This window comes from Solanum verrucosum, unplaced genomic scaffold (genome assembly GCF_900185275.1).
Source record: "Solanum verrucosum unplaced genomic scaffold, falcon-dt-bn FXZP01000103.1, whole genome shotgun sequence".
Classification (NCBI taxonomy): domain Eukaryota; kingdom Viridiplantae; phylum Streptophyta; class Magnoliopsida; order Solanales; family Solanaceae; genus Solanum; species Solanum verrucosum.
This window is the reverse complement of record NW_026020048.1, coordinates 3,879,801-3,902,272: the sequence shown is the minus strand read 5'-3', so window position 1 is coordinate 3,902,272 and position 22,472 is coordinate 3,879,801. Positions and strand designations below refer to the sequence as shown.

Genomic DNA, 22,472 nt, shown 5'->3' with positions numbered 1-22,472 from the left:
GACCTATCAGCGAGTTGGAGAATAACAGTGGTTCGTTTAGGACTACCCAACCCAAGCTTTCTATACAATGATAAGGGCATAAGATTTATACTCGCCCCCAAATCACACAACCCCCGAGCATGAACATTTTGCCCAATTGTAATCTGTACAGTAAAACTACCCGAATCTTTCAACTTTTTGGGCAATCTATTTTGGATTCTAGAGTTGCACTCCTCAATAAGTGCCACAATTTCATACTCCGTGAGCCTCATCTTGTTAGCCACTACATCCTTCATGTATTTAGCATGCTTCGGGATACCCTACAAAATGTCAACCCAAGGCATACTAATGTGAACCTGTTTAAGGAGAGAGAGAAACTTATCGAAGCATTCATCCTTATTCTGCTTTCTGAGCCTTTGTGGAAACGGAGGTGGTAGTTTATTTTGAGAAACGGGTGCCTCAACATTGGAGCTCTTTACTACCTCTTGCACTTTCTTTTATTTAGTACCTGCCTCAGTATCTCTCTTCTTTGGATCTAGTTCCTCTAATTGTAACTCACTTCTAGCACTTACCGCATTTAGTTATTTTGGGTTGGGTTCAGTATCACCGGGCAGCCCACTTTGGGGACACAAGTTCAGAGAATTGGCTACTTGCGAAACTTGTTTCTCTAAACTCATTTGGGACATTTGGATGTTTCTGATGTTCTCATCCTACTTATCTATCCTAGCATTTATTTTGTTCCTAGTTCAGCCATGAGCTTTTGGAGTAGCTCCTCATTCGTCATCCCCCATTTTGGTGTATTAGGATTTGCGCCTTAGTTAAGAGTTTGCTATTATTGCCCACCCCCTTGAGAACAGTATTGGTTAGCCCCCTGGTCTTAAGCTTGACGTGACATGACACTTGGCAGCGACCTTTCCAAATATTACTTTTTGAAAATCTAGTTTTCTTAAAAAATTTCTTTCCTGTTCCAATTGTTTCGCATAAAAATATTGTCCTGTCTATCAAGAAACGGGAGATCGGAGAATTCAACCGGAGATAGTTAAAGAAGGAGCACGCAACTGAAGAGATCGACACAGATCAGTTCATTTTAAACTAACAATTTTCTGTAAATGCAGAAAAATTTGTATGCTTCTTATACCAAAGAATTGGGAATATGAGTAGCATTATTTCATTCAAAGCGAGGACCGTGATGAACATTGCAACTATGTAAGGAGATGGTACTAACGAAAACCACGAAAAGAGCAATATTATTATTTTCCAACAACTAAAGATATCTAGAAGACGTTTATCTGCATTATATTATTAGATATGATAATATTTCTTACCCTGAAGGTTACTTATATCGTATTGCCAAACAAGATGATACCACTACTCCGAGGGTTATTTTTATTGTATTTGTTGACACCCAATTTTGGCCTAATATTTTCAAAATTCGTAACTTTTAAGTTTTATTTATTTAATAGTTCAAAATACATTTTTTTATAATTTTAAATAAGTTTATCGATAACTATTCTTATTTGTCAAAATTTGAGATTTTTTTTTATCAGTTAATTTTAATTACATTATTTTTTGTCACAGCCGATTGAATACGTTCAAATATTTTTTTCATTTTGATTAAATCATTAGTTCTGTTAAATTGCATTTTTTACACATCATTACTTACGTTCATTACATTTTTTAATATTCATTTTATTTGTTACATTTGTTAATATTCATTTTGATATTTTGCACAATCTAAAAATTCATTCGAATATGAATAAAATTTCATACATAAATATTTTATTAGCTAGTGATTTTGACCCATAGTTTTAAGATAATGATATTGTACTATATGTGGTTTTCAATTTCCTATTTAAATAATAGCATGGTTATTAAGTGAGGAGTCGTGAAAAATTCCAAAAATGAAAAATCCTAAGATATTTTTTTATCATATTCTCAAAGCTACTGCCACCCTCCTTCCTGATCACCATCTCTTTCGCCCATTTTTTCAGCCAACCAAAAACCAGCCACAAGCAACTCCTCCCACCACCAAAAACCCCACCTGAAACAAACTCAACTACCACAACAAACCCCAAAACCCCTTTTGTTTTCCCCTTTTTCCAGCGAGCTTCAGATCAACAACAACAAACCATTTCCACCAACAAGCAAAGAAGAAAGCCAACAAAACCAGAGACCGACGTCGCCAGTCCTCCTCTCCCTTTTTCCATTTTTCAATTTTCAATTTGTTTTTGCAGGTTTCCGGTAAAGAGCTTAGAGCACCAGAACACCTCCATCGCTGCTACCATCGATCTCCAAATGACCACTTGAAACCACCACCGGTGAAACGCCGATGCCACTCCATTTCCGGTGGAACACAGTTTATACACTGTTGGTATGCCTTTTCTTTTATCTATTTTGCTATTGTTCTCATCTTATTGGCAACTACTTTTTCTATGTATTAACTAATTTCATGGTCATTTTTATTTTATTTTTTATATTATTATATCTACATTTTTTACTGATTCTTGACAGATCTGTTTGGGTATTTATTTATTTTTTATGATCATATTTTGCTTTCTTTATACTTGTTCCATTAATTATGTTTTGTTTTGTAGTGAATTTGCTCATTTTCGTAATTATTAGTGATACGCTTTGTTGTTGTTTAGACTATATTCTTATAATATTAGATAAGGCATGGTAGTATTTTGTTATTATTATTGTTTGCTTCATTTATCCATTATTGTCCTTATTTTTATTCATATATGGTGTCTCTTAATTGTTGATTCCATGCAATTTTAAGAATTTTCTATTTTTTCATTAGCTAGGTCGTTATTATTTAGTTATTATTATTGTCTGTTATGTTGTTATCATTTGGGTGTTGCCTCTTAGTTAGTTTATATGGTCTTTTGTTTCTTTTGTATTATTTATAAAATTGGCCGATGAAGAAATTACAGTCGATTTTCAAGGCATCCCATGTTAATAAGACGGATTTTTATTTTTAGTTGTTATTTATTTTATTTATTTTTATTCATATTTATTTATAACTAATACTTTTACTCTCATTGAAGCTATTCCAATGGAGTTCGAATATGTTTAATTATATATAGTATCGATGTTAAGCAAACCTTAGGTCGTTTTGATATTATTGTTTTATTTTATTACTTGAGCATGTCGTATGTTTGTTATAATTGTATACTATTTTATCTCCTCCTCAATTTGAAAAAATAAATTCAGTCGGGAACCATGTTTGTAGATTTCGAAGGATGTCTAACGCCTTCCCTTCGGAATCACTTGAACCCCTTACCTAGAATCTAATGGTTTCGTGGACATTTTTAAATTGCTTTCTTAGTTTTTCCTAAAATTAGATAGCGACTCCTTTAAAATTCGTTTATTCTTTAAATTATTTTAACATTGAAATAATTGATTATTTTTTGAGTCACCACGACATTTCTCCTTATTTGAATAAAGTAGGGATGTAAACAGAATGGCAACTCTGCTGGGGATATAGAGATTCTAACCATTATGAGTTCATTTTTTTAAATTGAGGAATTATTCTTTTATTGTGTTATTCATTATATCTTGTATATTTTGTTGATTATTTGTATATTATACCTATTCTTTATTCATTATTTGGAGATATAGAGGTTCTAATCATTATGAGTTCATTTTTTTTAAATTGAGGAGTTATTCTTTTATTGTGTTATTCATTATATCTTGTATATTTTGTTGATTATTTGTATATTATACTTGTTATTTATTCATTATTTGTTTAAACTGTATATAAACTGTCATTGCATTCATAATATTTTCCGACATATATGTATAATATATTAAAAAATGATTTTGCGGAACCGCAGACGGAATTTTTTATACTCAGCCATTTTTAGAAATAATCGTAATTTATTGGTTCATCATGCATCCAATGGTTGTCGTGAGTTCCAGCCTAAGTTGTCTGCTTGGGTTTCCAGTCTTTCAAAAGTCACTCTTAGTCAACTAGCGTAGAGCGAATCTAAATCCTGAATTTAGCGCATTTTGAACTAAGTCGACCTAACACCCAAGGAGTGTTGGGCCCATTAGAGGCCGACCTTGTGTCTAGTTGGCTCATTGGTCAATAAAAGACAATCATGCATATGTGTTTAAATTTGAAGGATGTATATGTCATTTGACAAAATAATGTTCCTTGGGGTAGTGAGCTTAATAGTCTGTTCGAGTCGAAGAAGGATAAAGTCACCAATTTCATCCAAAAGTGTGGACATTCGGAGATGACATGAAATCAAACAGAAGGACCGTCCATGGAGGCATAGCTTAGGATGGTACCACTACGTGGGATTGATTATTTGTGTCCTTTTTCCCTATTATGTATCCTCATTCAGTTCTATTCATAAAGTTTGTATAAATTTGAATTTTAGGACAGTGTCGTCAAATGGCGTAATACATCCTTCAGATCGGTAGGCCTACCCTTGACAGAAAAGGGTCACATATTTGTATAGGACGTGTAATAACTATTTGTATGTTATGTGTTATAATTGAGTTTGTTTTCAATCAAAACAGTGTTTATATGTTTAATAATTAATTATTTGTGTGATATTTTACATTATTCATTATGAACACGATCTAACACTTTTATTGTTTGAGTTTTTTCTTTTCTTTTAATCAAGAGGTTGATTTATTTTCAAATTTGGAAGTCATTGTTCATCTGAAGTTGCAAGGGACAAGAGGAATCGCGAAATTCAAGTTTTTGTATCTCACAAGACATTAAAATCAAGTCAAAAAGATAAATCATGGAGTCTTTGACTATGAAGTCACTCATTTATTTATTTTTTCTTTCGCATGCTGGCACTACTTTCACACATTTCACATATTTTTGCAGGAAAATCGTCCCCGACAACAGTTGGGGATAGTCATAATAATGTGTGATTCTCATAGATAATTGAGAGACCACACAATTCCAAGAGATATTCAGAAAAGAATACAACAACAAGTGGTTACTGTTGGAATTCGGAGACCACATTCAACAGACAGTACAAAGATAGACAGTTAAGAGAATGCAAAACATATTGGTGCAAACAATTAGAATGCACTCTTTGACTAAAGATGTCAGCGACACTATATTTTCGAGTCATCACTGTAAGTTTGTCTAAGTTTTTGAATAATTTTATACCCAATTTAAACGAACTGTGCGAATCTGATTCTCATCTCGGTGAGATACGTAGGCAACCCTTCTTTGGTTTCATTCTTTTAAATTCAAAAAAAAATAGTTTGTGCATATTTTCAAAAGCATATCTGAACGAACTACGTGAACCTGATTCTCATCTTGGTGAAATACGTAGGCAGCCCTTTTTGGATTCGGTATTATTTTTTCTGAAAGTAAAAAAAAATTATAATAGTTTGTGTATACTTTCAAAGGCACATTTGCACAAACTACGCAAACCTGATTCTCATCTCCATAAGATACGTAGGCAGCCCTTCTTGGGTTCGATATTCATTCTTTTAAGTTCAAAAAAAAATTAAAAAAAATCAAATAGTTTGTGCATATTTTCAAAGACATATCTGCATGAACTACATATACCTGATTCTCATCTTGATGAGATATGTAGGCAATTCTTCTTGGGTTCGGTATTTATTCATTCTTTTAAAAAGAAATCATTTTATACATATTAAAAGAGTCATGTCTTCAGCTCAAATGAGACCAATGCAGTTAGGAGCATGTAAAAATATTTGATATGATGAAGAAGACTGACTTTGTGGTAAACCATAGATTCTTTTGGTATCTCTCATTTATACTTTTGTGATGTTTGAAAATTCTCTTGCATGCATTCAAGATAAGAATAAAATCAACCTCATGATTCCATGTGCATTGTGTGGTGAGCTTTTAGATCAAAATTCAATTGCATCACATTGTTGGTCTAAAACTTGGCTTGAATGTTTATCGAGGTGAAATCTTGAGTTATGTTTGGTTTGGGAAAGGATTGTAGGCCTTCTTTGCCCCGATTGTGCCTTTCAAAACCTATCAAATGACAGTAATCCCTAGTTTTACCCACTTTGAGCCTGAAGCCTTTCTTTGGACAACCACATCTTAGGCACTACCCCTTTTTAGTGCTTACATGCACTATCCCTCTCTTGGCCCAACATTCTTGAGTGCACCAAGAATGTACAAATTATAAAAGAAGATCCATGTTTGAAGTTGCCAAAGGCAAAATATACAAAGTCTCCCAAAGTTGAGGAAGCAAAAAAAATGAAAGGTGGAAAGAGATAAAGAAAGACAAAAATACCCCTACAAGGTCAATGAAAGACGAGAAGGGAAAAACTCCAACAAAAGAGGAGAAAAATTCAAAATAAAGGGGTGACAATAGGAAAAGCTCTAACAAATAAGAATTTAAAAGAAGTTGAAAAAAAAACAAAAAAAAACAAGGGACAATAAAGAGGATTAGAAGTCAAAGGTGTATCAATCATCAAAAGCACAAATTCACTGTGACGCTCAAGAAGGAATTAAGTCACTCTTATCCCAAATAAATATTCTACCCGTCCCAACTGCCTACATCACAAGACAATGACAAGCCCTACATGATCTTATTCCAAATGTTCTCACATTAGTGGAGATTTACATAAGGGTCAAGCATATGGTATCACATTTACATGCATTGAACATTCTTGTGAGTGTGGGTGCACTTCAAAAAGTGTCCTCAAATAATATGCTTCAAATATGTGTAAAATAAGGCTTTTCATGTTGTGAGGGCAACTGACACATGAGGATTGGTATAATTCAAAACATTTGTTTGAAGCAAGGTGAACAAATCATGTTGATACTTAAGTATGTTTGAGGTACCACTTGAAGTTGTAAGAGTTACCTTGAATTCAATCTTCGTTAAAAAAAACATATTTACTTGCAATCCTAACTGTTGGTACCAATTGTAGTCAAAATTTGACTTTCTCATCACATTCTTTATTCTGCAAAAAAAAAGGGGGGGAGGGGGGGGGGGGTGAGCAAGCACTCACTCTTTAATATTTTCCAAAGCTTTTTTTTTTTAGATTCTTTCCATTAAAGAAAAAAAGAATTTGCCTTTCCTTTTTGGTTTGTTCATTGTAAAAAGTGTCATTAGGCTAATCTTGTCAGTGTGAGATGTCTATTTTACTTCATTGGGTTGTATGTCCCAAAAATGTGATATATCTTGTATTTAGGCTTTGAATATCGCATGGAATATCATTTTCCTATTTCATCATGTTCATATTCTACATTTTCTACTGATGATCTTGTCTCAGAATCTTTGCAGCATTCATCATCTACAGGATTGGAACTACATTTGACCTGATTCCTGGCTCAACAGGATATGTAGGCGCCACGACGGCTCAGTCATGTATCCAATGTGATTTTCTCTCCTTGAAATAAACACTGGGACAAAATTTTTAAGAATATCTGAAAAATTCACAATGAAGGTGTTATCTCCAGCAAGTCAAAATTGGAGATCATTTTGAGATTTGCCAAAAGTTCTAACTGGGACAGAATTTTTAAGGAATACCTCAAAAATTCCAACGAGTAAGGTTAGAAGCTTGATAGTCAACTTCAAATGATCCAACATCGCTTGAAGTTCAAAGTCAACTTGCAAATCTTCAGCATTATCATCGAGTCATCCACCTCGTTATAATGGACAATCATCGAGCCATCCACCTCGTTACAATGGACAATCATCGAGCCATCCACCTCGTTACAGTGGACAAAACCTATTACAAACGATGATACTTGCTCTTGCACACTAATAAAAAGTCAAACTAACTATGGAGCCCTAAGGGTCTATTTATAAGTGTTGGAAAACTTGGATTCAAAGTCTACTACAATTTGGAATCCTTTTTAATAATGGTTTTGCTAGAAAAGTCAAAATTCCTTTGGCGTGCTACGCCCTTCATTGCGCTTAGCACTCGCCGCAGAACTTTCCACCTTGGCGCGGCGCGCCTAGCAGAGCTCCAGGAAGGCGCTTCAGAACTTCAAGTGTTGGCGCGTCGCACCTCTTTGTACGCCTCATAATCGACTCTGAACTTTAAGCCTTTGCGCGGCGCACCTAGCAAAGCGCCAGCCAATGTGTCTTTTTGCCTTGGTCCATTTTCTTCTCTTCTCCTCTTTGCTTCTTCTTCTCCAAATCCCTCAAAATTTCCTGAAACAACTAATCATATATTTTAGTGCACAATCATCACAAGTTTAACAAAATCAAGTCAATAGTCTTAGATCATTCTTCAATTCAATCCAAACATGGGCAAATATCGACAACTTAGGCATATAAATACGCCTAAGATCATTTAGTACTATATATGATTGGCAACATTTTCCAACTCTCAAGACTGACTTTTCGTCAATATCTTTTTCTTTGAAACTATTCAGTTTGTGGAGCGGTGTACCTGGAAAATTATTGACTAGGTCAAATTAGTCCAAACTTAATTGAGGGTGGTTGAACTGGGATAGATATTCATTGACAAGTCATTTTAGGCATATTAGTCCTAATCATGTCATGGAATATGTGGACTAGATCAGTCTACCTTGTTTGCTAGTAGTAATTTGATAGAGGACAGGAGATATGAAAGCTGAACCTTTAATCTTCCACAGGGAAACAAGTAGCAAGTCATTAGTCTCTTTGATATGTTATGTTATAGTACTAATATTCTATTCTCAAAATCATATATATATATATATATATATATATATATATATTATTAAAAGTGGAAAACACTAAAGTGGATTACCTTTTTACCCCTACACTAAATTAAAATATTATAGAGTATTTATCTAAATTAATTATTAACTACTAATCCAACACAAAAGTTAATTTTTTATTTATTAGTTATGAGTTACACCTCCTCCAACAAGGCTTTTAATCATTTTCAGTTTTCTAAGCATCAATATATTTTTCAGTTTTCTAGACATATATTTAATTAAATTAAATTGAACGGTACGACAGATGCATGAAATCTCTTTAGTTAGGAATATGAATAGCTAACTTCATTAAATCTATATATATTGTAATCTATTATCATTTCTTTACTTTTTATCCTCTCTATATAGTTCTTGATATTTTGTATTTGTTTTTCTTTAATATATATTTTTTTCTTGATTTGTTTTTGTTAATTATTAATTCTTATTTATTTTTCTCCTATTTCAAGTTTTTACCTTACGATTTTGAATTCTTCACTTCTCATTCACATCATCAGGTAAGTAATAGGTACGATGTTCGTTTCACAAAAATATAATGTAATCTGTAGGAAAATAGTGATATGTATGAGATTTTTTTGTAGTATAAATGATAGACTTTAGATTCATACAAAATTATTATTTCTTTGAGTGGATGTTTTTTTGAAGATGTACACCCAATATTTTTAAATAAGATATTTTAAATATTTCAACCATTTATATCAAGTTTCTTATTCGTGAGCACAGCTCAATTATATTATATTTTGTAATATGATTATATCTAAATAATTTAATTAATATTTTCCTGTCAAATTTACATATGAAAGAACTCATAATCTTGAATCAAACAAAGAAAGTTGTACGTGCAATTGGATTTTTATATATCGATTAAATTTTCTAATGCCACTAATTATTAACTATCTCTATCACAAATAAACACTATTTTTTAAGTGTATCCCATGAAATTGACAATGATACATTATCCACCTTAAAGAAGCATATGTTGATCAGTATTTGTACAACATGAAATACGACTTTTATTCGGCAACAACTTCTTGATATGTATGTGTCTATAAAAAGGAGATTACAATTTCTTACCCAAGATACAAACTTTAAGATGTGTGAAACACTGCAAACATAATCAACGTTACTTATGTCACATATAAACTATTTGCTGTTGAAATATTCAAATAAGAAGATCAAAAGACACAGATCTATAATTTTGACCTTTTAACCTTCAACAAAAATTTTAAATGATGAATCAAAAGGGAAAAACTAAAAAAAAGTTTTTTTAATAAAATTTCCACCTGTCAAAACGCGTGCATTTCACTTATCAACATAAATGTGGTTGTGACTTTTTAGGGGTGTAATAATTTCAATTTTTAACAGTTCGGGGGGTGATAGGATCCCCGTGAAATTCAAGTGTGTAGTTGGAAATTTGAGTATAGATTAGGGGGACATTGGACCATTTTCTCCATATATGGCTAAATACACATAGGACATCACGTAGGATGATAATTGTCATGTAGGATGCCACGTAAGACGTGTGTGTCAATTTGTTCAACTTTTATACAAGTTTAAGTGTCTAATTGTAAACACCAATGTTGGAAGGCATAAATATGAGTTGAAGTCAAGTTAAGATTACATATTTATATATTATGCCTATGCATGTTTGCTCGGGTCAAGACGGGTGGCTGAATTAGGGCAAAACAATGGATTTATCCCAATTTGTCCAACTCAATATGATTTTTCTTTTTCTTGCTTTATTCTTTTATAAATTCATTTTATTACAAACTAAATCTAAGGCTATATATACATCCCAAATCATCCTAGTCTTTCATCTGTGCTACTTGACCTATGCCCAGTCTAATCCTTTTCATTCAAGTTTGGACCAATTATGTGATTTATATTTTCATGAACTAAATTTGATAATCTTAGAAAGAATCACATCAATCTCACTTTGGGGTAAAAACCCCAAATCCCCAATTTAAAACACTATTTAAATCACTATTTTGTTGATAAGATTCGCACAAAAGCTTAATTAGAAAGTTTTTTTTTTTGGCAAATTTTGTGTTTTATTCAAAATCCAAACAATTTACATAGATATATGTGTTACAAAGAAATACAACAAAACCCCATTAAAATCATCCCAAACTATAATCCCAAGCCCCAAAATCGAGTGATGAAGTCTTGAGATTGAAAATAGACTTTTAATTAAGTCGTTCTCGCATATATGTCATTTTAAATGAACAATACACAACTATAATCAATCAGAACAAATGTCTACTTTGACAGAATTTTCTAACAAAGCCATTGAATCAGACGAAAATGTCATAGAACTTCTCATCATTTGATGAACAATCTGTTGAGATTGAAGAGGCTGAGGAGGTACTTCTAGCACTTCAACTTCACCTTCAAGCATCTCTAATACTTTACTCATTGAAGGGCGTTGTATTGGATTTGTCTGAATGCACCATAATGCAACTAAACTCAGCTTTCTAGCCATCTTCTTTTCATCATCATTTGCTTCTTCATCCACCAGGATCTCCTTCCCCTTGTTGAACTTATCGTAAATATAAGAAGGAAAATATTGGCTGGAATTCTCATCATTTGCAACTTCATGTCTATTCAAGTCCGGCATTTCCATTAGCAGCATTCCAAAGCTGTACACATCAGCTTTGTAAGAGATTGCTCCAATGCTTCTGCTGATCAACTCTGGAGCAACATATCCAATAGTTCCACGAGCAGCTGTGAGATTCACAATGCTATTATCTGTTGGATATAATTTTGCAAGCCCAAAGTCAGAAATCTTTGGAATGAAATTCTCATCCAAAAGAATGTTGTGTGGCTTGATGTCAAAATGCAAAATTCGTACATCACAGCCTCGATGCAAATATCCAATTCCTCGAGCCACCCCAAGAATAATGTCATACTTCCTCTGCCAACTTAACAGAGGACTTCCTTCTTGACTGGTGCTGATGTACTTGTCGAGTGATCCATTGGGCATGAAATCATATACAAGAGCACGCTTTGTTCCGTCAACACAATACCCCACGAGTCCAACCACATTGACATTATGAATCCTTCCAATGGTAGCTACTTCATTCATGAAGTCTTGACAACCAGCTTTAGGCTTGTTCAACATCTTCACTGCTACATCTATTCCACTTTGAAGCTTTCCTTTGTATACACTGCCGTAACCTCCCTCACCTAATTTCTCTTTGAATCCTCTAGTCATTCTCTTTAAGTGGGAGTAGTTATATCTGATTGGCATGAAATTGTTTTGTGTTTGCAAAAAGCCTTCAATCGCATCATACATGGACAAATGCCTCCTTTTGAATTTGATCACCAAAAATACAATTATTAACGGAAGGCCGATCACAAATTTTGCGCCCAAATACGCTGCAAGATTAAGAAGTCATAAAGTTAACTTCCTCTTGAGCCAATATATCATAGAGAGTCTTTTCTTATGCCGACCGTTCTATTCTTTTCAGAAATTATGAGTTTTGAAGAGACGTCTTTTCGACTTGTTCTATTTTAGAATTTTTGTGTTGTGCTCACTAGTGTTAGATTACTGGTCTTTGGAAATGTGCTTTTATCTCATATTATTTTATTAAATTTGTACATGCCTAAATTTATATATTCTACTGACTATATGTTTTCTCTATGCAAACACAACAATATCATCTAATTTTTTTAATTTAATTTTAGTTATTATTTTACAAAATAGGAAAAAAAATAAAAAAAATTGACGGGGGGAGGGGGTGGGGGGTGGCGGTTGGGGGATAGTTGGGTAAGGCGTAGGGTGTAGGGGTGAAGTAAACATGAAATGTTTAAAATTTGAAATATTTTTTAGAAACAATTTTTATTTAAAAGAAATTTGTTAGGGGTGGGGTGGGAATGACGTAAAAAATTGAAATATTTTTCAAAAATAATTTTTTTAAAAGAAAATTGATTGGGGGGGGGGGGGGGGGTAAAAATGAATTTTAAAAAAATTGAAATATTTTTTTTATGGAGGGGAGGAGTAGGGGTTGGGTGAGGTAAAAAAGAATCTCAAAATTTGAAATATTTTTCAAAAATGATTTTTTAATTTTTTTTTTTGGGGGGAGGGGGGGTGGTTTGGGTGTAGGGGTGAACAAATTATTTAAAATATAAAAAATAAGAAAATTTTAAAATTTTAATTTATTTTTTGAATGGGGAGGTCGGGTACGGGGTAGGGTAAGAAAAAAAATATTGAAGGATGAATTAGAGTTTTGAAAAATGAATTAGTATAATATATGATATATTATTACCTTTTAGTATTTAATTAATTAAATATTTTATAACATTTTAATTTAGGACATGAGTAAAATGGTAATTCAACTTTGTATTTTCGCACTTCTCACTTTTAATAATAAATAAATAAAATATAATAATAATAATAATAATATTAATATTATTATTAATATTATTATTATTATTATTATTATTATTATTATTATTTTCACGAAATGGAATGTTAATCCATTTCCAGCCAAATAATCATACAGCTTGCTAAAGGGATATATAGGAGCTTACCCATGAAATACACAAGTAGCGACAGACTGGTCACTGGTTAGATTAAAGTGAAAAATATTTAGAATGAGAGATAAATGGAGAATTATAAGGATATGTAGAGAAAAGTTTTGAGTCCTCACGGAGAATCTGTTCAATAATACCTACAAAGACATAAAGAAATTAAATTGTAGTGAGTGAATCAATTGTTTTTCCTAATTTGTTAGGATGGAAAAGAAAGTTAATTAGGGAGTAGAGCAAATATAATTGAATATTGTCCTTACTTAGCGTGTGTTTGATATGAAGGAAAATGTTTTCCTGGAAAATAAATTTAGTGTTTGATTTATAAATGAAAAAATATTTTTGAGAAAATATCTTCTATATTTACTAGAGAGTAGAAAATAATTTTTTGAACTGAAATTGAAAATACTTTTAAAAAATAAACTTAATATGTTTTTTTGAGGGGGGAGAGGGTTGAGATGGGATAAAAAAAATAAAAATTTGAAATTAAAAATATTTTTTTAAAAAAAGTAAATTAGTTTTTTTTTTTGGGGGGGGGGGAGGGGGGTCGCGGGTAGGGGTGGGGTGAAAAAATAAAAATTGAAAATTGGAAATTTTTTTAAAAGATAAATTAAATTTATTTTTTTTTGGGGGGGGGGGGGCTAAAAAGTAAAAATTGGAAATTGGAAATATTTTTTAAAAACAAATTTTAATTTTTTTTTTTTTTTTGGGTGAGGTAGTGGGGCTGGCCGGGGGATCAGGGTAGGGGTGGGGTGAAAAAATTTGACATTGGAAATATTTTTTAAAAACAAAAATTAAATTTTTTTTTTTGGGGAGGGGGGAGGGTCGGGGTGAGGGTGGGGTAAAAAAATAAAAAAATTGAAGTTAGAAACTTTTTTTTTTAAAAAAAAAAGCTTTAAATTTATTTTCTGAACAAAAAATATTGTAATTTGAAGTTGAAGAAAAGTTTTGAAAAATGTTTTTCCTAATTTTTTAAGAGAAGTCATTTTCCTTAAATTTGAGAAAATGAGTTGATTTGAAAAAATATTTTTCAAAACACTTGATCCAACCAAACATGGAAAAATTGGAAAACATTTTCCGAAAAATATTTTCCTTCGTACCAAACACACCCTTAGTCCATCATAACTAGAATATAGGATCACATTCGAAATACAGAAGTAGCCTCAGACTGGTTCCTGGTTAGATTAAATTGCAAAAAATATAGAATGAGAGATAAATGGAGGATTAGATTAGAAGTATATGTAGAGAAAAGTAACACCTACAAAGACATGAAGAAATTAAATTGTAGTGAGTGAATCCACTGTTCACCGAATTTCTTAGGATTGGAAAAGAGTGTTAATTAAGAAACAGAGCATATATAATTGAAGTCCGTCCTTACTTATCCTTTGTTTATACACTATATTCTCAAGTAGGCCGCGAAATGGCGTCAGACCAATCCCTGGACAGATTAAAGTGCATAAATTTAGCAAATTTAGAATGAGAGATCAATGGAGAATTAAAAGTATATGTAGAGAAAAGTTTGAGTCCTCACAGAGAATCCCATCAAGAAAACCTACAAAGAAATAAAGAAATTAAATTGTAGTGAGTGAATCCATTGTTTTTCCTAACTTGGATGGAAAGAAATGTTCATTAAGAAGCATATATAGTGAGTGAATGGAGAATTAAAAGTACATGTAGAGAAAAGTTTGAGTCCTCACCGACAATCTGGTCAATAAAACCTACAGAGACATAAAGAAATAAAATTGTAGTGAGTGAATATATCCATTGTTTTCCTAATTTGTTAGGATGGAAAAGAATGTTCATTAAGGAGCAGAGCATATATAATTGAAAGAAGTCCTTACTTGGTCGATAACTTATCCTTTGTGAAGAAAACCGCAGATCATAATGAAGGTCAAATCCGTAGAGGATTGCTTGATGAAAATCAGAAAGGGAAATGTTATTCTCTGTATAATTAATATTATGCCATGAGGTCAGGCCTATCAATTCCACTCTGCATCCATCGCTGAGTGCAGAGGCATCTATATCACTAATCTTTAAATAAGTGTGTCTGCTTAATTTGCAGCCACTAATTTCCAGAAGTGTCGAAGAATTATTAACAGCAAATGGACAGTCGATCATGAAAATGGGATCTACTGCATAGTTTGACAGGAAGAATGTATAGGCTTGGTCGAAGAAGATATGCATAGGTCTGAAAGAGCAGAGATCATCTTGTGTTTGTAAAGTTGGATCTACCAGGTGAATTGCTTCAGTATCATAGTAGATGTCTTGAACGTGCAACTTCTTGGAGAATAACGATATAACTGTTTGGTTACCTTCACAAGCTAATTCAAATGCTCGACCACATCCACAATATTCTGGCTCGGTGTTTAAGCGAAAAGGGTAGCTTATGTTACGGATATGGCCACAAGCAGAAGGGGAACAGTTGTGTTTGCTCTTCCTAGCATTGCATGTTTGCAGAGAGATGAGGATTAATGTAAAATATTTAAGCAGAATGGTTCTCCTACAATACATTTGGACTATCTATGTTGATTCTTTTCCTTCCTACTATTTCCAAGAGAAGAAAAGAATTGAGAGTTCAATATTATTATGAATGCGCCTGCGTTTGTTGGATACTTAAAGCTCTGTGGACTTTTCACTACCAATATTACTCCTTTGGGTCCCAAGCCAATGGAAGACTTGTGTTTGGCCCCCATGAGAAAGTTCCAACTTGAAGAGAAGACTTTGACGTTTACCTATTTATTAAATGATGTATGGCGATGGAAATGCCTTGTTTCCTTGCTCAACACTAAAGGAAATGAGCATCATTATATGAATGTAACATTAAGGTCCTATCCACCCTATGATACCGCAGTGAAAACTTACTTGAGACATGGAGCATGCAAAAACCTTGAAAGACATTGAGAATACTTTTCAAAGGCTTGTCCTTCAATTTCAGTCATTGGCATTTACCTATCTAATGAGCAAATCAATCATCTATTTTCCATCTAGCAAACAAGGTAGGGGTGTACAAAATCGAACCAAACCGTAAATCGAGTCAAACCGAAAAAAAAAATCCGACTAGTGGTTTGGTTTGACTTGGTTTGGTATTGGAAAAAAAACCCGACTATATTTTGGTTGGTTTGGTTTTAACTAAAAAAATCAACCCGAGACCAAACCAACCCGACATTATATACTATTAATCATGTGTTTCGACATAGTATTCTAACAATGTTCATGAAGGAGCATAGCATATATAATTGAAGTCCTTACTCTTCCTCACTTTAAAATCACACGGATTCTCATTCAAAAAAAGGTTAAATCCGTAGAGGAGTGCTTGATGAAAATCAGAACTGGGAAATATTGTTCTCTGCATTTTTAATATTAGGCCATGAGGTCATGGCTATAAATTCCATTGTGCATCCATCGCTGACTTCAGAGACATTCGTTTCTCCAATCTTTAAATAAGTGTGTCTGTTTAATTTGCAGCCACTAATTTCCAGAAATGTCAAAGAATTATTAACAGCAAATGGACAGTTGAACATGAAAATGGGCTCTGCTACTCTAAATTCATTATAGTATGTGCTGAAGATTGTATAGGGTTGGTCGAAGAACAGAAGCTGAGGTCTGAAAGAGCATAGATCATCTTGTGCTTGTAAAGTTGGATCTACCACGTGAATTGTCCGATTATTATAGTTGATGGCTTGTACATACAGCTTCTTGGAGAGGAACGACATAACCGTTTGGTTGTCTTCACAAGTAAATTCAAATTGTGGATCATCTCCACAATGTTTTGGATCAGTGTAAGTGAAAAGGGTAGCGGATGTCCCGGATATGACCACAAGCAGAAGGGGGACAGTAGTAGGGTTTGCTCTTCCAAGCATTGGATGTTTGCAGAAAGATGAGGATTAATGTTGAATATTTTAGCAGAGAGGTTTCCTTTGACATTTCTGTACTACTCATGTACAGCTGAGACCTCACTATTATTTTATTATGTCTTAAGAGTAAATGCAATTAAACCATCTAGCTAGTTGAGGCTGTGTGGACTTTTCATTACCAATATTACTCTGTCCCCAAGCCAATGGAAGACCTGTGTTTGGTCCTTGATGAGAAAGTTCCAACTGTTGGATTTTAAAAGGTGTGAATGGAAAAATGAAGAGTTGCGACTATAATTATGAAAAGTTGTGACTTTTATGAAAGGTTATGACCTTTCCGAAAGATTGTGAATTTTCCAAAGGTTTGTGACCTTTCCGATAAGGCACAATAAGAACATTTTCACACTACCCTTTGTTTTCTATAAATTAATGGATTTCCTCTCATTTTAGTTGAACGAATTTTTCTAGACTTCTTCTACTACTACTAAATCTAGTAGTCTAAGTGTACGTTACTGTCGTTGAGTGGTTAGCTGACACTGTGGTTTTACGTAACGATACACCGGTGAGTAAGATCGTTCGATCCTGGGAGGATATATTCCATTAACCTCGGGTACTTGAGGGGAATAATTTCCTTAAAGGGACACTGTGCATTTAATGGGCTCGATTTTCTTTCTTTAAGAAAAATATTTTTATATTGTTTCTAATCTATTGTTGATTCTATTTTCTCCACTAGTTTTAATTTTCTAGTTTGAAAATACTCTTTAAACTTTGTTGTTTCTTACCAAGTTCTTCAAAGTTTTGTTCTAAGTATCTTAGGAATACAAGATGAACAACAATCTTAAGGAAATTATTATACTGTTGGTATTTCTTGTATTCTACTGATTGAGAGAAACAGATCATGGAAGTAGAAGATTAATGTATTACTTCTCCAGAATTCGGTGCTTTGTTTAGCAAGGTCGAAGTGAGAATGTACTAGAAGAATTGGTGGTATTTCGATTAAAGATTACACCAGGTAACCTTCTTATTATTTATCTAAGGAGAAAAATAGTTTCTAAAAGTTAACAATTTTGATATTTATTATGTATGTCTTTGGAAAAAGATCTGCAAACCATATGATTTTTGAATGAATTTTCCTTGGCAAAAAGTGTTGCCTTTAAAATTCTTTAGTTTGCAGAATGAGAGATGTGTTGACACCCAATTTTGATCCTCCTCGATAATGATTGATTGCCAAGCTTCTTAATTTCCAAACAATTTAAAATAACTAACCTTATAAGATTCAAATAGTTTCAAGGTTATTTTAAATAATTTCGGTCGACTTTTATGATGTTTTGAATGACAAATATATTTCATATAATTATATATGTAATTAGTATATCTTATATCAAAAAACATTTCGTTTTGTTAATTTAGTTTAGTGTAAATCATAATTGCAATTTTGAATTAACTAGTCGGTATTTAAATTAATTATTTTTATTTAAGTTAACTATTTTATTTCTTGTTAAAATTAAGAAGCTCGTTAATTAATGATTCATAATTCATCCTATTTAGATCTTAGCCGAAATCGGAAATTAAATTCAATATGGCTAGCTATACCTTATTTACTATTTTAGCCATCTTCTTTTACCTCTTTTAAAACCTTTAAAATACCAAATATTGGGCCATTTTTCATCCCAAATCCCACCATTCAGCCAACCCCCCCCCCCCCCCCCCCCTTTTCAATTCCCATCTCCCATAATTGTCAGCCCATTATACTCCCTCCAGCAGCCCAAACCAATTACCCCCAGCCCACCTCTTTTCCAATTCTTTTCCATTCCAGCCGACCCAACCCAATAATCCCATCAACCCGGCCCAAATCCATTTCTCCTTCACAAAAAGAACCCAGATTTCCAGAACATTGTACAGCAGCCCAAACAAAACAACCCCTGCGTCCTCTTTCTTCTTCACCAACACGTGAATGCACTGCAAAATCCAGAAACGTCAACAAACAGCAGCTCCCATAGCTTTCTCTGCAACAGCCGCCCACCTCGATCTTTTCATCCGGATTTTGGGGGATTTCGTTTGAAATTTTATACAAGCAACAGCTTTTCCTCTCCTTGGGGAAGAAAAAATTCAAAGGGGCTTGAATCCGGATTGACGATTTTGTCCCAAGCTACTCTAAATATTCACCGGGCTCTTCCAAATCGTGAGCTCTAGTTTCCCCCCTATATATACCCCCTTTTTCTCCTTTGTTGGGGGTTGGATCTTTGAACGAAAAATATCTAAAGAACTTAAGCAAAAAACAGTAAAAATACATACAAAACACATTTAAAACAAAGAATAGATTAGTGTGATCATAGTGTGGTTCCCTTGCTTCGTTCATAGGAGTCCTAGTAATCTCGCTTTGGTGGTGGAATAATCTTCGTGGCTAGCTCGTTACTGCCCCTGCTTCGCTGCTCCCCAATAGGTAATTTTCGTTTTGACCTTAGCTCGTTTCAGTGGGTATCGTGTTTGCGAACCGAAACTTTCTATCCCTCTTTTCCTTTCCCCTTTGAATATCTTTGTTGCTTGCTAGTTTATTTGTCTATGGTTGATGAGTAGTTGTTCGAGTTCGAGTTGGTGCCTTTGGTTGATTAAGACATAGAATGTAACATCCGACAATTTGAAGTGGCTTTGAAGGAGCTTGAAATTTGGAAATAGTCATTTTTGGAAAAATGAAATAAAAAAAAAATCTGGAAATTTGGCCAAGTGTGAAAATCAGTGAGTTTTGGCCAACTTTGAGTAGTCGTAACTCCTAGCTCAGGATGAGTTAGGAGTGGTTCCAGTTATGGTTGCGAAGCTCGTGGAATGACCTTTCCAACGCCACTGAGTTTGCTCGATTCCGAGTTCGTATGAGGGAGTTATGCCATTTAGAAGTTGGACAGTTGGAAGGGAAATCCGTCCGGAAATTTAAGGGCATTTTGGTCCTTTCACAAATTATTTCTTTTGAGGTCATATGGTTGTATTAGGCTGATCCTTGGATCATTCTTTTTTTGTCCCATTTTGAAAGAGAAAGAGTTAGGGTTCTTGAGATTAAAGAAGAGAAGAAGGAGAAGAAGAAGAAGAAGAGAAGAAAGAGGAGATTAGTCAAGATCATTGTGGATTTTTCGTCGGGGGTGATCCCTATCAAGGTATGTGAGTTTTTTTTTGTGTGGGTTGATTCTTTCCCCCACACACACCAAGTTTATTCTATGATTTGAGAAAAGATTGGGAATTGTTGTTGAAGTGTTGAAGTTGTTAGTTGTTGTTGATGTTGTTGGTGGTGTTGTTGAAGTTATTATTCGTTGTGAGACATGATTGGGTCGTATATTTACGTTGAAACCTATTGTATATTGTGGGAATTGCGATTCTAAGTGTTATGACCCTTTTTAAGTTGATTCACCATCAATTCGCAACAATTTCTGGGCTGTCGATCCCCATCTACGGGCGTGACCTACGGACCGTAGATCGATTGACGGTCCGTACTGGTCAACCGTTGATCGGGACAGAAGTTGGGTTTTTGGGGCGTCGATCTACGGTCATGACCTACGGTCCGTAACCTGATCTACGGACCGTAAGTCCGGACCGTAAGTCAACACTTAGTCATTTTTTTTAAATGAATTCGGGGGAAGTTTCTGACGCGATCTACGGACCTGCAGGACGGACCGTGAGTCCATCTACGGTCCGTTGATGGCGTCCGTAAGTGCCATCTGTGTCACCAGAAATCTGCAGTCTCAGCCAAGTTTCCCCATTTCTTTTCTCACCTTCTCAAGCAAGTTCCAAAGTATTATACCTATGTTTTATAGTTGTTTCCGACACTCCAAAGTACGTCTAAGCGTTCAAGAATCCCTCCACAACATGTGATCGAACACCTTGAATTCATAATTCTGATTCAAGGAAAGATAGTTCCAAGTCAAGTGAAGTTAGAAGTCAAGAAAAAGAGTATAGAGTTTCAAGCTAAGTAAGAGTCTCAAGTTTCAAGTCGAGTAAGAGTCTCAGTTTCAAGCTAAGTCATGAGTCTAAAGTTGAGTTCTCTTTTTAAAAGCTATTAGGGAACTAAGTATTCCCAAAGGAGGTTATAAATGCTATTACATTTGAGCAAGAGGGGAATCATGTTTTCTTTCCCCAAAAGAGCCTTTGGGCTAAAGTTTTGAGTAATTATCTCAACTAAAGAAAAAAAAATGTGTTTAAAGACATCTATGGGCCAAAGTATTTTTGGGAGTAGTATTGAGCACCGAATTGAGGACACGAGTTCTGATTTACTCAACTCTCCATAAGAACCATGCGCCAACATGGGATTTCTCGGATCATACTTTTTAGATGATCACGAAAGTTAAGCTAGTGGATCCACTAAGTAAAGTTAGCTTCCTATATCACGGCAAGGTATAGGATGGTCCTTTGGCAACGCGAGGTAAAGCGTTGTATCATCACTAGGGCTCATAGTGGTGGTTGTCGGTTAAAGAACCTCCCACATAAGTTATATCACTTTTATATAAGTACAGTTGAGTTGTTATTGTTTTATCCTTAACAAGCTAAGTTGTTTATACTGTTTTACAAGCTATATATATTGCATGCGTCTTATTGCTTTATATACTGAGTTCAGTTAGTCATGAGTTGTACAGAGTCGAGGTAAGTGTTCTCTTGTATTTCCTTTCAAGCTTAAGTTGTGTTTGGCTTTTCCGCTTGCATACTCGTACATTCCATGTACTGATGCCAGTTGGCCTGCATCGTTTGATGATGCAGATTCAAGTACCTCGGATCAGCATCCTGCACGTCGTTGATCCAGCTGAGCACTCCAGAGTCAGTGGTGAGCCTCCTTGCATTCCGGAGGACTCAATTGTTTTGTGTTCTTAGCTTTGTCTTATTAGGATGTTGCGGGGTCTATCCCAACATCCATCTCAGTATTTTTAGAGGCTTCATAGACAAACAGTCAGTCAGCTAGTTTTGAGTCTCTTATCTATGTATATATGTAAATATCCTATTTTGAGATTCGGGTTGCCTTATGGCCATATTTTATAAGTTAAGTTGTTTTGTAATATTGCATTGCATTGAGCTATTCTGTTGAGTTAAGTTTCCGCTGAGTTAAGAAAGTCAGGCCAAGGGTTCGCTTGGGGCCAGAAATGGTCTCCGGGTGCCGGTCCCGCCCAGGGTGTAGGCTCGGGGTGTGACATAGAAGGGCCCTTTGCATAATTCTAAGCGGAAGAATTCTAGATTTTCTTTGGATTTTCATGTTTATTGATCTCGCCTCCATGGTTTTATTTTCTTGCTTCTCGTTCAGCTGGACATTTATTAGGGTGATTGAAGTACTGCCTGCTTATTATTAGTTCGATTCCCGCGTCTACCCTTTCTGTTAGTTTAAAGTGTGAGGATTAGTAGCTTCAAGTCTTCTTTGCGAATTTGCCGGTAGTTACTTGATCGAGTTTGTTGTTTCTCTTTGAAGA

At 34.3% G+C, this 22,472-nt stretch overlaps 4 protein-coding genes across 4 annotated transcripts in view; 1 reads left to right on the top strand and 3 right to left on the bottom strand.

Moving 5' to 3' along the window:
* LOC125822539 (probable polyamine oxidase 4) overlaps positions 1–22,472 on the top strand; it is a 145,261-nt gene that overhangs the window by 44,704 nt on the left and 78,085 nt on the right. The gene's annotated exons all lie outside the window — the stretch shown is intronic.
* Positions 10,899–12,002, bottom strand: LOC125821828 (rust resistance kinase Lr10-like). The gene has a single exon (XM_049501191.1). The coding sequence runs from the start codon at positions 11,949–11,951 to the stop codon at positions 10,899–10,901; it is 1,053 nt and encodes a 350-aa protein (XP_049357148.1). The 5' UTR covers positions 11,952–12,002.
* Positions 14,613–15,697, bottom strand: LOC125821827 (uncharacterized). The gene is made up of 4 exons (XM_049501190.1): positions 15,028–15,697; positions 14,858–14,904; positions 14,718–14,738; positions 14,613–14,624 (listed from the first exon to the last, which is right to left on the bottom strand). The coding sequence occupies exons 1-4, from the start codon at positions 15,695–15,697 to the stop codon at positions 14,613–14,615; spliced, it is 750 nt and encodes a 249-aa protein (XP_049357147.1).
* Positions 16,510–17,151, bottom strand: LOC125822546 (uncharacterized). The gene has a single exon (XM_049501955.1). It carries the CDS (start codon positions 17,044–17,046, stop codon positions 16,510–16,512), a length of 537 nt encoding a protein of 178 aa, XP_049357912.1. The 5' UTR covers positions 17,047–17,151.

Excerpts from the sequence above, each read along its gene's own strand:
- LOC125821828 (XM_049501191.1), bottom strand. The coding sequence starts at position 11,951 with ATGTATGATGCGATTGAAGGCTTTTTGCAAACACAAAACAATTTCATG.
- LOC125821827 (XM_049501190.1), bottom strand. The coding sequence starts at position 15,697 with ATGTATTGTAGGAGAACCATTCTGCTTAAATATTTTACATTAATCCTC. Across the intron at positions 14,905-15,027 it reads AAGGATAAGTTATCGACCAA|GTTTTATTGACCAGATTGTC; the intron begins GTAAGGACTTCT and ends ATGTCTCTGTAG. Across the intron at positions 14,739-14,857 it reads ACTCAAACTTTTCTCTACAT|GTTTTCTTGATGGGATTCTC; the intron begins GTACTTTTAATT and ends ATTTCTTTGTAG.
- LOC125822546 (XM_049501955.1), bottom strand. The coding sequence starts at position 17,046 with ATGCTTGGAAGAGCAAACCCTACTACTGTCCCCCTTCTGCTTGTGGTC.